Here is a 17,724-nt window from a genome sequence, read left to right as displayed (position 1 = left end):
AAACACAGACAGATAAAAGTTATACTACTAATATACTTTTAGTAAGTATCTATTAATTCAGCAATTTAGTCATTATATCCTGCTGGTACTAAAAGAGACTGAAAAATATTTCTTACTTTGTAATATTTGCTTCCAGTATCATTTTGAAAGAGTGTAATGCATTTGCTGTCCAGTCTCCAGTAATGTCGTTTCCTCTGCAATGAAAAACAAGGGCAAAATCTTTCTAGCATTTTCCAAGTAAATTAATGAATGTTCATTTCTCAAAAGCATCACTTCCAAAATGTTTCACTTAAGTTCAGAGAGATGAATTGCGAATGATAAAAGACTCATTTCCTATTCTAAGATTTTTATCAGGACTTTATATCTGAGTTTAGGATTTATAGGGCCACCCTCTGTTGTTTCAGTAATAACCTAGCTCTGTTCAAATTGTCCATGTTTTAAAAATTTAAAATGTTACTTCGATGTCCACATTACATTCAACACAATTTGCTACAGGTATGCTGCTAAAATAATTAAACTTTCTTTTTGTATCAATTATAGCACTCCAGCTCACTTTAGAAGGCCACATACCGAAGTCTTTATTCCTGTTTTAGCAGGTTGGAATGAAAAGAATTTTTTTCTGCGCTCTATCTATTTTACAAAAGTCTCAATTCATCTAGCAGGAAGACATCTACGAGACTGCAGGCGGAAGGTAAAGCTACCTTCCAGAATCCCTAAGGTGTTAACATTATTTTTTACTTCCTTCAGAATGTCTTCACATTTGGCTGCCTATGATAATGCAACTGACATATTCAGATATTTTGTGTGTTTTAACTGTCTCCCATTTCTTACAAGCAGGGCCAGTCCTCTGTTATGACAAGAGTCAGGACTTTAGGAATCACAAATACTGCAAAAAAATGCCTTGCATGAGCAATTGTAGATCATCAAAGTATTGTTATGATTTGATTCTGTACTATCATATAGTATGTACAGTAAGACAGGTCTTCCTCAACATTTCTTACCAGTGTGTCCTTGCTTGTATAGTGAACCATCCAACCCTCCTTCATTACTGTGCTACTTCTCCTTTTTGTGTGCTTCACAGATTGTACCACTCTCATTAATGGAATATTGTTGCTGGTTGAAGGGCTTAAGAATAAACCAATAAAGCAAGGTAACTTTTAAAAACAAGGTAACTTTGGACAAAAAGAAAAATATTCTTTTAAATCAGAATATATATCTATATCTATATCTATATCTATCTATCTATCTATCTATCCATCCATCCAATATCCACATTTATATTTATCATCACTATCAGACCTGGACTGGACACTATTTTGTTTTGTTCTTCCAAGTATCTTGAGATTAAGAAGAAAAAAAAATGTAATGCTACAGTAGAATATCAGAGACCTTCTGAAGGCTTACACACACACACACACACACACACACACACACACACACACACACCTTTCCCCAAAATATTCCTAACAATGAGCTAAGATGATGGGCAAATAACTAGGGCCTCAGCTAGGGTGTGGGAGCCATAGCTCAAGCCTGTGCTATGCATGATTCAGACCAGTACTTAATCTTGACTCTCTCATAACCTAAGTAAACATCGTCTATCAGATTACTGTCCTGTGATCTTTCTTGGGTTCAAACACACAATGGAGTGATGATGGTTTACAGAGCGGAAAATGTGTCAGCTGCCCACCTGCGCAGGGCACAGCTGAGGCTCCGCTGGAGCCTCTCTGAGAAAGAGGTTTAAGCCAACACATTTTATCCTGAAAGACCTAAAGTGAAGTCCCATTGCCCTGCACTCTGGGGTACACATGCTGAAACTTTCCATGACTCAGCTGACACACAGTAAGTCGGGAAGGCATGGGAACTTGACAGTGTACCTGATAGCACCATCAGATAAAATCTGGAATATCTAGTTGGAGAGGTGTAAGAAGTAACAAAGTCCATCTTTCCACTTTCCTTGCTGTTAAGAGTTAACAATTTCTAAAGCAGAATCTGCGTAATGGAATATGGACTCAGAATGTGTTACCATCCTAAACCTAAATGCTTAGTTATTTATGGCAGAACTTTAAACGGAGATGCTGCATTGTACGTGAAAACACAGCGCTGAGAGCTCATGTGTTCTGCCCTGCTGCCAAAGCTACTGGTCCAACAACTCCAACAAAAAAAGGCAGAAACTGCCTAGGAAAAGAATAATATCTTAAGTTTCCACAGTTGTTGTGACTGGGATGTCTGCAGATGGCCCTGCTTCACTGTAACGCCTCCTTGAAACAAGAAACATTTTATGAATTGGCAGTTTCCAATCAAAATGCAAAAAGTGTGCTGTAACATACAGTTAACATCTCTTTGCCTGAAAATGATCAAACGAGCTGCAGTTCCTATTTAACTATTCTTGTGTGTACTGACAAGAGGTTTACTTTGCCTTTTATATACCACTTAAAATAATCCATGGATACGGAGACTACCCTTAGAAATAACCGGGGGAAGGTATTAATGGAAATACAGGGATGCCCCTCAACTAAGTAAAACGTGCATCTTGGTTATCAATGTTTTTATTAGTTACAACTGGGTATTTATATTTTGAAATCCTGCAATGCTGTCCATTTAATACAACTTTGACATTCAAAACTTTATATGACGCTGATTTTGTAATGTAAGCACAGGCTTATATTCCAATGATATGTGACTATACATAGTGTCTCTGCAGATGAATGACAGGAAAAACAGCTCACTGCTGCGGGAGGTAAAACTGCATACTCTTGAAATGGATTGCTTTCTATTAGTGCAACAGGCATGTGTTAGTAACAGAGAGCTAAGGGGAACGTGTTACTGAAACAGGCTCCTGGTAAGCAAAATAAAAGAGGAAACTGCACATCAAACTGGGACCTGTGAAAGAAAATTACTCTATAATTCTTCAAGGTGCAGATCCCTTGCATCAAGGAAATTACAGCTGAAAGGATCTTAATTCCTTTCAGGTTCCCTGACAACGAATAATCCCTACTTTTTTTCCCTACTATTCTGTACAGTTCCAATAAGTGAATAATGTTTTCTTCTCTTCAAACATTTCCGAGGTAAGTTGCACAACTCAATTCCTATTTTCCTTCCTGATTAGTCATTTCAAACCACTAATCTATTTTGAAACTTGCTTCAAACTACTATTTTAAGTTTGTCAAACTTTTCTTCTTTCTAAAAATGCAAACAATTCATCTAGAGCCTATTATACCATAGCCACTTATACATTTTTTTCCATTTTTATTTTTGTTCATTCAAATGACCAGGCATTGCACTCGTCATTTAAATGTCTGGGAAAATAAATAAGTAAAAAAAAAAAAATAGTTCTCTATTGCTTATGCACAAATATTTTCACAACATAATTTTTCTAAGAGAACAGATCTGTAACAATTACTTGTGCATCAGTTTTCAGTTGCTACTTCAACTTGACAATAGTTTTTAAGCTTCCTTTAAATTCCTCATGCATATATTCAGTGCAGCAATCTCATTGCAATTTCAGAACCACCACATATCACTAGCTCTCCCCATTCTCATTGAGTGAGAATAGTGTCCATGTAGACTCCCCCTTGAGCCCTAGACATGATACTTACAAATAAATACAAAAGAAGATGGAAGGTATGCTCACTCCCCAGCTCACCTGATCATCCTGTTAGACTCATCGTGATCCGGATCAGCATCCTGCATTTCCCCATTGTCACTATGACATCCTGCCATTGACATCTCAGAATCATGAGCTATAGATTCTTCCATGTCATCTATAAAGCCACTGTTTCTTTCACTGTCATTGTCATCACTCCCTTCTTCCATGACCACATCAGACTCAGCTCCAGGACTAAGAAGATCTGGAATATAGTTTCTGAAGTTGTTATCTGAAAACATACCATAGTCCAACCAAAACATCCTGAAACACTTCAGAAAAACTCAGCTTCTCTTTGGAACTCTATTGCCTGGATCTATCTCTACTCAGTACTCCATGTATACTGGTGAAGTGTAGTTTTTAAACAGTCATTTAGAAAATCACTAGAGAAAACTAGAAATGCACCAAACCAAAATACTTTCAGAAATACAACTTTCTATTAAAAAAATGCCAGCGTTGAAGCAGAATTTCTTATCCATGAGAACTTCTTAACCATGGACTTCTATCAAACAGTCTGTACTCATGAGTTTTATTACTGAGATCTTCTGGCAGATTTTCTATACAGCTTGGATGTCACGTACTGGCTTGATGGCTGTTGGCAGGCTACAGCTGCAAACTGATGCTAGAAGAGGAGAAATTTCAAAACTAGGAATTTTGTAATATGACGATGACATGACGATGAACTATTGAAATAATTCTCAAGACAATTACTTATAATGTGAACTGTATTTTTTTGGGGTAAAAAAGGTATTTCTTTTGCACCAGCATTCTCTGTGAAGGCTGCCCAATATGGCACAGTAAGCCATACTATCAAAATGATGCTCCTTGCCTTTAGAAAAGAAATATTAAATAAAAATCAAAAAGTCCAATGTAAGATAGCATAGAAAAAACATGAAGACTTAGGATTTAACTTATTTGACTACAGCATAGTACTGATAGTCTCTTCCACCTTGTATTTAAATTATGCTACACTTTCCACTTTCAAGATTAGATATGCCTAAGCAAGATCAAAGTAAGAAATAACTTTTTATTGTATTGCTGCTTGTGAATGGATTTATCTGGAAAGCAGATAGGAAGAGAAAAATTTAAACTGATTTACCTAAGGACTTACATTGCAAAAACAAACAAACAACCCTAAACAAACAAAAAAACCCCCAAATTCATCAGTCCTCTCAGATAGTAAAGACAGCATTAGTTTTTATGGGATGCTTGCAGTGTTTCAGAAATTTGAAGTAAGGTTAAAATCACATGGAAGACACCAAATATTCTCACCAAGAAATCTTTGCCTAATTGTGTGGAGGAAGATTCTTGACAGTCAATGTAGGCGATGCCCCGAAAGAAAAAGCACACTGAACTGGCTGACAGTAAAACGTTTTGAATTGATGGCATTTCACTCAAATTGGAAGTGCACAGCTGAAAGGTTTGTTTCCATGTACATATAAGTTACTGATGTGTGATTAAGAGATACATTATACTTAATCTCTAGTAGAAACAGTCATCCAGTCATGAATGACACTTTACAGCGCAAGGCGCTCTGCTACTCCTTCAACGCTTTTTTAATAAACCCACAATCAGTCAAAAATAACCTCCTGCATTTAGTATATATTGTGTTTATTAATGAGACCATACTTGGAATTTTATTCTTCAGCTCTTCCTTCATTTACTATTTTGGGGAAGATGTATCACACAGCAGATGGACTGAGTGACAGATACTGTATTTCATTTATTAAGTTTGAAAATAATGTGAACCAAATTACTGTAAAAATAGAAATGAGATACCAGGATGAAATTGCCTTTGATAATCCTCAGGACCCTATATCATTCATCTAGGACACACAATTAAGAGTTCTACTCTGACGCTATGAATACCATACTATGGATATTATTTAGTGGGGAAAAGCCAAATTCTATAAACTTTAAGATCAAGAGCTTCAAGGAGTACACTTGGGAGTATGTGTTCTCACCCCAAGTGGCTTTGCACAAGCTTTTCTCACTCAGCTTTTCCTCAGACAAACCATCACTTCCCATCAGCCTGGCATGTAGGAGGCAAGTCAACAAAAGTAGTGTATGGTTTGTGGGGCAAAGGCAGGGAGGGGACACAAAGGGTGTCAGAGGGATGAAATAAAGCTGCCTTAGATGGAAAGAGGGAACTTCAAGGAGCAATTAAGAAACAAACAGAATTTTTTTTTTCACTTACTGCAGCTGTCCAGAAACAAGGCTTGCGTTCCTGTCTTCTTAGCACTTTTGATCAATCCTGTTTTGCACTCCTCTCTAAAACCACAACTATGCTGGAAAAATTTTATTCTTTATAATCAGATTTAGTTCCTTTCTCTGACCGCAAATCTCAGGGAAAAACTCTACAGTGTTATCAATAGAATTAACATATCATGGTGTTTGGATTTGAAAAATCAAGCCATGAACTTCCATAAGCATTGATACTTGCACTACTGAAGAAACAGTTACGTTATGGGATGGTTAATTCCTAAGTAATAAGATAATAATAATAGTGACTCCAAGAGTCCAGTTTGAGGTGCATCCAACAGTACAGTAGGAGTGCAACATCAACCTTCCAGAAAATCATGCACCTTATGTTCCAAGCTCGATACTCAGCATCTGAAATATTTTTGTGCACGCTAATTGCCATTAAACAGAAAAACTTTGTAGTAATATAGTCGCACTACTATGAGAAATACTATGAAAAATATTAGTTAACATTCTTAATTTTGGAAATTTTGATCTCTCTTCAATAAAGTAGATCACCGATTTGAAGTTTGAAAGAGGAGGCCTAATAAGGTAATCCTTTATTAACCTCAGAAGCAGTTTAGGCTGACAACTTAACATGGTAATATACATTAGAAACTGAACACTTCACCACACTTCTCATTCCCTTATCACACGGAAAAGCGAGATTTTCAAGGCAATCAACAACTCATCTACAACACCGTTTTTTTCTCCTGTACCGTCTGTCAAGCCTACCCATACATTCCTATACTTGACACAAAATCGACAGCATACATATGGGAAAACCTGCAGATATTCAAGCTTTTATTTCTGGCAACTGATACGATTAGTTTTATGCCAACAATAAGCAGTAGAATTTTTTTTCTGGAGGGCCTTCCTAGTTCTTCCAGGTATGCTTTTCCTTCTCAGGAAGATTAGCCTAAAACAAATACTTCCCCTGCCCTGCCATGACACACCCCCCCCCCTTCCTGATTAAAAAGCAATTTTGTGCTTGCATCTGACAGGTGAATGCCAAATTCTCACATGTGTGGCTTTTTGTTTTACTCTGGCATTCTGCATTCAACAGAATAATCACCTGGCCATTTTGCTGTGGACACCACCTCTGTGGCACAGCTGAGCCTGTCTGTCAGTGTCACCTATTTGGAAGACATATGCTCTGACCTGATGGTGTATGAGCCACTTGTAGGGCTCCTGCCACACTCCATCTTCGATGTTCAACAGATATATTGCAGAGGAAAGGCCACTCCCAAGCAGCGGAAATACGTGTCTTCATACATGTCACAGTATTACATTTCTCTTTTACTTAACTGATCGTTTAAACAATGACAGAAACAACTGTGAAGGCAACTTACCTCCATTAATGGCAACTTCCCCCAGACAGTTATTTGGCACTTTAGGAGCACAGCGTTTGTGACAGTTGAACCTACAGTCTTTTAAGAAAAAAAGGGATACAATAAAATTATTTATCTTTTTCTGCGACACAGTTCTGTTCTTCCTGCTATCCAGCCTATAAATGTCAAGCCCTACCATTTCGCTCATACAAAGCTAACGTGCCCAGAGAGTGTTCCTCAGCCTTGCTGCATGCCACCGGCCAGTGGAAGGGACGGGATGAAGACGCGAGACGTGCTTCCCTGAGGGGGAAGGAAAGCAATACAGAGGGAAGCTGCTGGGTGGAGGCACTAGGCTGCACCTCTTCCAGGGGAGCGATGGGGAGACCCAAGTGCTTGGCTGCAAAGCCAGAGCTGCTTTCCCAGTGAAAGAAGCAGATTGAGCTGCAATGTATCCACTGCAACTTAAAGGACTGAGACTATAAATCAAATCCTGAAGACTGAAAATTGAAACAGCAGAGCCAAACAATTCTAAGCAAGCAAATATTTGTTCTTTGCATGGTAAAGCAACTTCTAGACAACTTTTGGTGGAGAGGTCCTTCAATACCTTCCTTATTTTCCAGCTATTTTTAATTCACCTTACCTCTCCTTTTTTTCATATATGTAAATAGCACTTCATTAGTTGTCATCTTAACTGTTTTCTTTTGGCTTATGAACACACTATACTTAAACTAATAGCTGTAACATATTAACATACCTGGAAAAGCAAAGAGTCAGGAAGGAAGAAATATACTAAGGATGTCTATATCGTTGTAATTATTTAACTTCAGATTGATCCAAAAACCAACTGAGGTATAGCAGTGCCCAACTGCAGGTAAATATTTTTTTTAAAAAAAATCATGTTAATATTTGCTTATGTCACTGGGATTCAAAATGAACTGAAACCAGTGATGCCTTCATAGAGATTTTGCTTTAGTTAAATCACATCAGAATCACATCTTAAGTTAAATGAATGCAACTTTGAATGTTTGCAGGGTGTTAGTTCAAAGAAGCAACACAAAGTATACTGATTAATTCAATGATAGTTACTATTTATTTTAATAGAAGGAAGGTGATTTTAAGGATCCGTTAGCCAACTTTACCTAATACCACACCATGCACAACACTTTTTATTTATAGGCACTCTAGCTGGCTAAGGTGTGCCAGTGAACTAGGCTACAATCCAAGGGGCTTGATTCACTTTGGCACCTGCTAAGGTACAACACCATGAGACCTGAGCACACTAGTCACATTGAAAAAAATGTAGTTTTAAGTTCTCATATAAGCTCATCTTATTTTATTTCCACTACAAGTCCCCCAAAACCCTGAATTGCTGGGACTCAGCACATGCTTCAATGCAAGCATAAGACTAGATTGAAAACAATGAAGAAAAGAATACAGTCCTTTGTGTTAATTAATCTGCTATAACTGCCTGTAAACACATGCTCACCCAGTGCCAAATACAAGATAATTTACACCTGAATCAAAAAAGATGTGAGCGACTGCAGATATACCGCAGGGTAAGAATGAACAGCCATGCAGTCACTCCTGCAGAACAGCCATTACTGTAATTTTGATGCCAGCTTAATCCAATGTAATTGTACATGTGCCTACACCTAGACAGTTTAGTGAAGAAATCATGAGTAAGGCTACAAAACAACTACTCAAATGTTAATTTACTGATTTTATTATGCTTAGCTATTATGTTCCTAAAGGGCGTTTACTTACCTTTGCACTGCAAACCCTGTCTAAAAAGCCCTTTGAGAAGCTTCTTACAATACTGGCAAACTGTTGGCCGTGTGTAAGAATGGATGACAAAAGTGTGAGGCACTTTAACCTTGGACAGTAAGATCTTGTCTAGCTGAATAGGTCGTCCAATGTAGGACTGTGAATTTGATCTCTTCTCTCGCCCAGTGAATGATTCTGACGGTGTCTTTTGCTGTGAAATACATAAAAAGAACATTTGAAATAATAATGATTTATAAGAGTATCATATTCATACATAGTCACCTCAAGAACAGTTAAGTCACATATCATAAAAAGTAATGTAAGTGCTTTTACAAATTAAGAGAATACGCAACATACCCCTCTCTGACTGCTTTTGAAAAACTGGATTGGTATCAAACAATATCTTTGCCAACACTAGTATCATACGCTTCACATTGTGGATGAAATGGGTTTGTATTTTTTTAAAAAATTGTTTTTTAAAAATAAAAATGAAAATATTCATTAAATATTTCTCAGAAAAGTATTTTGCATTCTGATAAAAACATAAGCCATTTTTACTTCTCTTATTCTTTGATTTGTATCAAAGGTAACTTTGAAAGGCTGTATTTTTTTCCATAAACATTAAGAAAATTACCTTATTGTATGTGCATGCAAGTTTTGACAGAAAGAGTATTTTCCATTGCCTTTATTTATAATTTTTCTATCACTAACCTTACCACTTTAGATGCACAATAAATCACAATAGGTATTTAAATGTATATATAAAATGCGCATGAAGTAAGACACCCAGTCTAAGGTATGGAATCCAAACAATCCCTGAAAGAAATTAGATACTTTATTTTCTCTACTAAATTCATTTAGATGTAAATGTGGTAATTACCCTAGGAAAAAACTAACCCAGAAAACTGCCTTCTCCTAAGAACTGCCCTTGATAAACAACCAAACTACACCCACAGTTAACACAGAAAGGAGAAAAAAAAAACTGGCCAGATGCAGCTTGGTCATTTAAAACTCAGCATTTTCTTGCCTTCACCTGCGAATAATGTGATAACTGAAGTCTAGAAAATTAGTCATTCCCAGTGAGCCTGCACTGCTCAAAAAGTTGTAGTAGCCAAAACTTCACATTGGCCTAACTTGAAAAACAGTTTTGCATTGAACTAATAATGTTCTAGGAAATTCTTCACCTGCGAAGGCCAATTGATTATTATTCCCTGGTCACCAAACTATACAAATACATTTCTGTATGCTTCTGTCTGACAACCTGGAGTACAGAGGTATTTGAAAGTCATTCTGATGGCAGAAGAACCTAAGGAGGTCCAGGCTTTACCTTCATAGAATATTTGCCATGGGGAAAAAAAAAAAAAAAAAATTAAAAAATCTCTTCCTTCCAAAGTTCAGATAGGTTTTTTACTGTGAAGATCAATACTTTTGGTTATACTATAGAACTATTTGTCTTTTCAAAGAAGCATATGCAATAGATTTGCTGAACATTATTGCTACCCTGGTAACTGACAACAATGCCAACATCACACACTTATCCACTCTACAAATGCAGTCTTGTCAAATCAAGGAAAAATATGCTAAACACGTTGCATGACCCAGGTACATATGGTCACCATAAACAACTTAGATAGAAAAAAAGAGAAGCTTTCTTATACTTGTTTCATTCTCATAAATAATAGTGGAAAAACTATGAGTACATACTTTGACATTATGGGTTTACTTCCTGAGTTTTAGATCTTCATGCTCTGTAAAGCACTTACGCATATATATATATATATGTGTATATATATATATATATATATATAAGCCAAACTAGTCTCAGTTTATGACTAAATTTATTTAGTATTTGTCAGTTAGCAATATTGTTGCCTAATATTTCCAAGGCAGATTGCATTAAGTCTTATGAAGTCAACATGAACAGGACTTTGGAAGGGAGGTCAGAAGCCCAGCAGGAAGGAAAGAATAGGCCCACATATACAGCACAAAACTGCATTGCTCAGCTTACGCAAACTACCTGCAAATAACAGCCCTCAGTACTTGTGGACAGGACAAAGCTCACAGGAGGAGCCAGAAATACTTGCACAGTCCTCTCAGTCTTGTATGTAGAACAGGGACAGTTTTGGCCCAGCCTGATGCTTCTGCAGTGCCTTACAATTTACATCCTCAACCCTATGCTATGGTCAGATACCGAGCTCTGAATTTGCTCTTCGGTTCTTACAAGAGCAGTTATATATGTGACATACTACATTTTAAATTAAGTATTTTAGTTTTTGAATAAAGTAACTCTTTAATGGTTTGCCTTAACTCTAACCACCACCTGCAAGGCATTAGTCACGCCATTTTGCTGTCTTTGTCTTGCATATGGACATTCGATGGACTTTTCATATGTACTGACACTAGTCTCCTAAAATTAACTGAAAAGGAGTAAGAATTTCTAAAGGGGAAATTCTATGGCTTGCTTTCATTATGTCACTGCAATAAACTAATACTTCAGTATATTGGTCTTACTACTAGACATATTTCTTGACAATCTTACTCTTATCTGAAGTACGAGTGATTCAAGTATCTCCTAACATTATGATCTCTCTTAGAACCCTATCTATTATCAGCTAAACTAAATCTTCTTTGTATTGCCACTCTTCGCCTTCATTTTCCAAATTACTGCCAAATCAAAATTTCTTTTGGCAACTCAATACTGCTAAAAGCTTTTTAAGAGTCCAAATTACTTACATCTAGTTAACCTCATGCTCAAAGGATTTTAGACAGCTGGTTTGGCCCATTTTTTCTCACCTAATGCCTTGCATGTTTTAGAAATTCAGTAGTGCCGCTGAAATGTACTGAGACTAATCTTAGGCACTTATATAATTAACACAGAGAGACAGGCTTCCCTACTGCTTTGGCTCTGACCATTGAGATGTGCTGCCTAGGTGATGTCTGATCAAGTCTCAGGTGTGGTAGAGCATGAGTGTGATAGAAATTATTTGCTATAATTTTTAGTTCTTCAGTTTGATAGCAAGATTTTCAGTTTTAGTGTGCTAGTATATGCTTCTGGACGGTTCTCAGAAAACTTCAGGTTGGACAAAAAGTGAATTTTTGATGTTCTACATTGAGTCAATCCTTTCTGAAAGATAACTCTGCCACAGTCACTCATCATACCATAAGCTTTGATCAAATACCGAGTTACCATTGATAAAGCTTTTGTCCTGTTGTTCACTAAACTTGTTTCTCAAAATTTATATTGGTCAATGCACAGTCATAATTTTTTAAGGATTTACTTCAAGTCTCACTTTTCACGTCTGCCAAGTAATATCAGAGTAACAGGTGATTAACTACATTTTTGCTAGAAATTTAGAAGTGTTCTCTGCAGTTCAAGCGGTAATGGATAGTAAACAAAAGATAAAACATTGGAAGTCTTACTGCAGGATGTCAGTCTTCAAGACTGGTCTCTATTTTAATTTTTTAACATAATTTTAATATCTTATGTTTCTGTTAAAAATAATATACTAGGAGTGCATAAGAAGCTCAATAACAAATGAATACAACAGTTTCACCACCTTCGTTTCAAAATGAGTGAAACTAAACAGGTAGGCCTAATCTAACACATTCTTTGTAGGCAGTATCTGTCAGCTGTTTCTATTTACAGTCCAATTTACAGAAAAAGTATTTCAGTTCTTCTTTGCCATTCCGCAAGCACTGGGCTGCTACACAATAGCAGCGCAGCACATCATGTAACACACCAGCAATTCTTAATTTACAGTATCTTCAGGTCAAGTAAGAGGTAAAGCTGAGTTTCACCTTCTCCCATGCTAGAAAAGACATCAGCAGTCATGGATCTGGTCTCTCTTCTCCTGCATGCCCAGGCCTGATATGACAGACTCTAACTCCCTCCCTCTTCCAGACAGAGGCAATGCGTCCGTTGGCCCTGGCTCAGAGGTAGCAAGGGAAGGGAACCTGGTGACAGAGACCTCATGGCAGCAGCAGTCAGAACATCACTGCACATCCCTCTGACGACTGACTGATTAGGAGGAAGAAGTACGTCCTCCCTCTTGTGAATGATGAGCTTCTCCTCCCAATATCTTCCAAAACTTCTCTCAATATCCCTCAACTTTAACTTCTAGCACTCCCAGCATCAGACAGATGTCACAATTTAAAGCCCCTGAAAGAAAAGGAAAGCATGAACTATCCTATTTTCACTGCAAAAGCAGGAATCTCTTCCACAAAGCACCTTTTTCTTCAGCCGGTGTGCCTGATTTGTTAGAAAGATAAATTAGTTTTTCCTGGTAGTCTGCCAGACGACTGACTCAGCAAATCTGGAAACTTCCCAGGAAATGATTGCTTAACTGGATTACACCATGGAAACTAACAGCCTGCGTGACTCCAAACACTAAACAGTCCTTTAGAACAACCATCCCAGCAAGGTAATCTATACTTTAACAGCTCAGAATATGATTTTCCAAGTGACAACAAACACAAAGAAACGTGCAGATATTTAACTGTACAGATGTCCAACCAAGCCAGTGACACCGATCACATTCAGAGACTTCAAATTAATTAAATTATGCCTTAAACTATGAGGAAATCTAATAGAATCCAGTGTTTGTTTACTCTTTTATTTTGAAAAAAAGGGTGGTTTTTTTTAATTCCAAGAAGGGAGAGGTTCCAAGCTTTTCCCCAACATGGGGCATTCTGCATGACTCTTATTAGCTGATACCTTGCCCCTCCTTCTTGTTCAATTTCTTCAAATTTTTGCAATATACTGAGCTACTCATGGTATATCTAGTGAGCTTTGTTAAAAGCTATTCAAGGACACAACAATTTGCCTACAAAATTGTCTAGCCAGAAGCACAAAGTCATTGTACATTACAGGAAGGAGACAGTCCTCCATGTAACTGCTACCCCAAAGGTAAAAATACCTCAGCAGCAGATCTTTTTTACCTTGTCCAAATCCATTGCAAAACACAATTAAGAAACCAAAACAAATACTGACTCCCTGCCAACAGATTCAGCTGTTCTTATTACCTGGGTGAGTTTGACTGTCTTCTAGCACCACATCTATCCCTCCCAGGCACAGAAAACCAAAAGAAACTTTAGGGAGATGCTGAAGGGACTAATGGGAAGCAATAAAAGCTGACTGCCTGGATGCACTGTTGGCCTCCTGGGAACAAAGACAAGGACCAGCCCTGCAGCCCAGCTGCACAGGCTAGGCTAAAACATAAAACAGACTGCTGTTTGCCTCACTTCTTTTAAAAGGTTTCAACAGTCCCACTAAAAATGTTCCGGGGAGTCTGACGACACTTTACTGAAGAGCTTCATGTTCTAAAAGAGTCAGAAAAGAAATACTTCAATTTTCATATTTGAACATCTTCCTGTAAATCTTACTTGCAGAAACACATTCAAGTCAGTAACCTTCACTCAGAAAAGAAGGCTACACATCCTATACTCTCCTAAATATGTAATTTTTCAAAACTGCTCACAAAGAAGTGCTAACCTTTTGCAGGCTCAATATCTAAAAAGTATTGTGACACTATTTCTATACTTTACACTGAGGTATTCAATTGAAAACAATGCAGCTATTCTTACAATTTTGAATGTTTGCCTTAACAAAAGAGACAAACTATCAGGAGCTCTCTGTGTGTGTGTTTATTTACATGGACAACAGAAAAGTGATGTATATTTAAAAAAACAAACAGCAGTAACTGTCCATGTGAATTTTCATTTTCAGTATTGAAGCATACTTGCTGAAACATGCATTCCCTTCTTACATTGAAGGCAGAAGATAAAGCCTTAATGTGTTCATATACAATTTCTTCACAGGAAGCTACTGTCAAAACGAGGTGTTAGATACCAATGTAACCACAGGAACCACTATGTTTTTAATGCAATGAAAATGTTGACTTTCTTTTACAAATTAAACTATGTGACTGTAATTAAGTGAATTCAAGGAAACAAATCTTCAGTTACATATACTGGAATACCACACTTAGGCTGCAATCAACTGTGTTGTCTTTTGAGGCTTCTTGCACTCTTCTCTTTAAATCAAGTGTATGATTTAATCCTACAAGCAGCATAGTTAGATAGGTGTGGTCTGAAAAACACTTCAGTGTCACATGTGTAAACACATCAAAGAACTGACTTCAGTACAAGCTATTAATATTAGACTATCCACAGATGGAAATTGTTATGTACCCTGTTCCTTCACTCAGTCATCAGTACCAGCCAACAGTGGTCTGAATGCTCTGTCTGTAACCTGCCTTATTTCATAAAGTAACAAGAGAAGATTACTGGGTTTCAGCAATAATTGTGTGACTACGCTGACTTCTCAGTGTCAGGCACTACTCAAAACAAAAGCCCTTTGTTGGCAGAGAATTTGCTAGTGCCAGCAGGCATAGTAGGGCTCATATAGCACAAACTTTTTTACCTGCATCTTACAGGCACCAAGTTCCTTCAAAAATATTTGGTTTAGTTTGATCTTCTACTATGTGCTTTGTAATTTTAAGTATAATAATTTTAAGTAATAAATCATTTTCATCTAAGTCTCTTGCACTACTAGAACGCCTAGATCATAAGCCAGACTCAGCAGCTCAGTTGCACCTACTGCATTGACCTAATAAGAAAGAAAAAAAAAAAGGTACATACAAAGATACAAAGGTGTCACAGCCAAGTTATAATTTAAGACAGAGCTCTTCAGGGTAAATGCGTCCCATCTGACTGACTCAATACCATCCTTACCAAATCAGGGATAACCAGCAGGTCTTTCGGCATAACCACAGCCACTGGTTTGGAAAAAGTTTTGGCACTGGACAGAGGAGGTATAGACAAACCAGATTGGCGAGGCTTGTCTAAAGAGAGGAAGTCTGTGGGCAGTAGGATGTTACCAATGCAGAAAAACAAGCTTACATATTAGAAGGGGAAGCACCATTGAACGTGTTTGGGCCAGGTAAGTGGAGATAAATGGTCGATTGCCTCTATTCCTCAAAATACAAATTGCACTCTGGGATCTTGTGCCATTTCAAAAGACCCAGCACTAACATGAATGATGTTTCAGAGATGCTATAGAAAAGTGAAATGTGTGCTGCAGGCTTTGCCACTTTCTTGTATTTTCAGTTACGTGGAAACCCTTGTGTTAGTACTTAGACTGAGCATACATTTGCTTAGACGTACCATATCCTCCTAAAGAACTCCTACTGTCACAGTTGCAGAGCATCTGCAAGTCCTCAGTTTAAGCCATGGTGACTTATATGAAGGATCATAAACTGACAACTATTATTATTGTATGTCTCTCCCAAAAACAAAATAGGGGGTTTAAGAACAAGTGGCAATTACCTGAGGACAAGAACAACCTAAACGTCTCTCCTCTTCCAAGCTGAAGAATCAAATACCATGAAACCTCTCCAAGGGATGACACGGAAGTTGCATTCAAAAACATCAGTAGAAATGGCACATATAAAATTTCAGACCATGTACATCTCAAGCTGTTTACCATTTTCTGTTCTACCTATCTTCCTAGATATTTGGAAAACTCAACTGATGCAGTATTTAATGCTTCCCTAAATATATATCTTAACTTAAAATAATTGGCTTTATTGTCTTTTTGATCTTATCTACCTCCAATTAACTTCTGAAACAATCATATTGGTGCCAATTAGGTCAGAAAAGCTCTAACGTGGTTTGAATTAGTCACAAGAACTTCAGTCCTACAGTATTTAGTGCATGGCAGCTAGTACAGGGACAACCTTGCGTGCAAGGTAACCATTCCCAATTTACTTTCTGTACCCTATGGTGTTTTAATTCAGGGTTAAGTTGGACTTTGAATGTCATAGACATGCAATGCTTTAAGAAAAAAGGGAATTACATTTTAAATAGGTTTTGTTGAGTTGTTTTTTACCTTTAATATTTTAAATAATTTTACACAAGCAAGAAAACTAAAAATGGCAGCTAGAAGATTGTGCAATTAATTTAAATTCCTATTTAAATATTTTAACTCTCAATGCCAGATTCACTGAGTCCTGTTCATTGCATGACCCTAGATTCACCTGGTGAATCTGGCATTAATCAATGTAAATATTACTTAGGATTGGTTTAGTTCACAGCCTATATTTTACACTTCTATTATTTTTAAATAACATCTAGAGTTCAGATCTCAAAAAATTTGCAGGAGTATTCCCTGAAATAGCATCGGGTTTTTTATTAAACAAATGAGCACACCAAAGGTAAATTCCCTTAAGACAGAGAGGAATGTGCAGTGTACATCACTGGAGCATGGAAGCATAACCTGGCAGTGACAAGAACAGAACATAACTATAAGTGATATTAATTCACATTTAACTTGAGTGTCTTTCTTCAAGAGGAAATATTAATTTTGCCTCCAAGGATCTTCAGTCTAATGAACTCCATTCTAACCATTAGAAAAGGACTCCTCAGCTGCAACACCCTAGCCCTTCTTTAACCCTTTCCTTATGGGCTCCTTTTTTCCAGTCCAGTGAGCTGAGAAGGCATATGAGGCTCTATAGGGACTGGAACTGGGAAAGCGAGATGCATCTTCTGTCTGAGTGTGGAAAAGGAAGGCTTCGTACAGTGGGAATTTTTGAGTCACAGGAAGGACTCCTTATTTCAGTGGAGTAAGAGAAAAGAGCAGGTGTATTAAGAGCTCATACAAGGGAGGAAAGACAAATTGGCCACCTACAACTCAAGATGATTGCCTCCCAGAGAATCTACTGTCATAGTTCTGCAAAATCACTC

The 17,724-nt window shown here is 37.3% G+C and overlaps 1 protein-coding gene across 3 annotated transcripts in view; it reads right to left on the bottom strand.

The window, feature by feature from the left end:
* PRKD1 (protein kinase D1) overlaps positions 1–17,724 on the bottom strand; it is a 142,119-nt gene that overhangs the window by 23,849 nt on the left and 100,546 nt on the right. For 2 of the 3 annotated variants that reach the window (XM_086463649.1, XM_086463647.1), the window contains 5 exons: positions 8,983–9,193; positions 7,240–7,317; positions 3,647–3,851; positions 1,002–1,125; positions 117–194 (listed from right to left, as the gene is read on the bottom strand). In XM_086463649.1, the coding sequence (XP_086319775.1) occupies positions 117–194; positions 1,002–1,125; positions 3,647–3,851; positions 7,240–7,317; positions 8,983–9,193 (696 nt within the window). Of the gene's footprint in view, positions 1–116; positions 195–1,001; positions 1,126–3,646; positions 3,879–7,239; positions 7,318–8,982; positions 9,194–17,724 lie in introns of all 3 variants that reach the window. The other variant, XM_086463648.1, reaches the window with a different exon arrangement.

Source organism: Leptosomus discolor, chromosome 3 (assembly GCF_034619465.1).
Source record: "Leptosomus discolor isolate bLepDis1 chromosome 3, bLepDis1.hap2, whole genome shotgun sequence".
NCBI lineage: Eukaryota > Metazoa > Chordata > Aves > Leptosomiformes > Leptosomidae > Leptosomus > Leptosomus discolor.
This window is presented reverse-complemented; position numbering and strand designations above follow the sequence as displayed.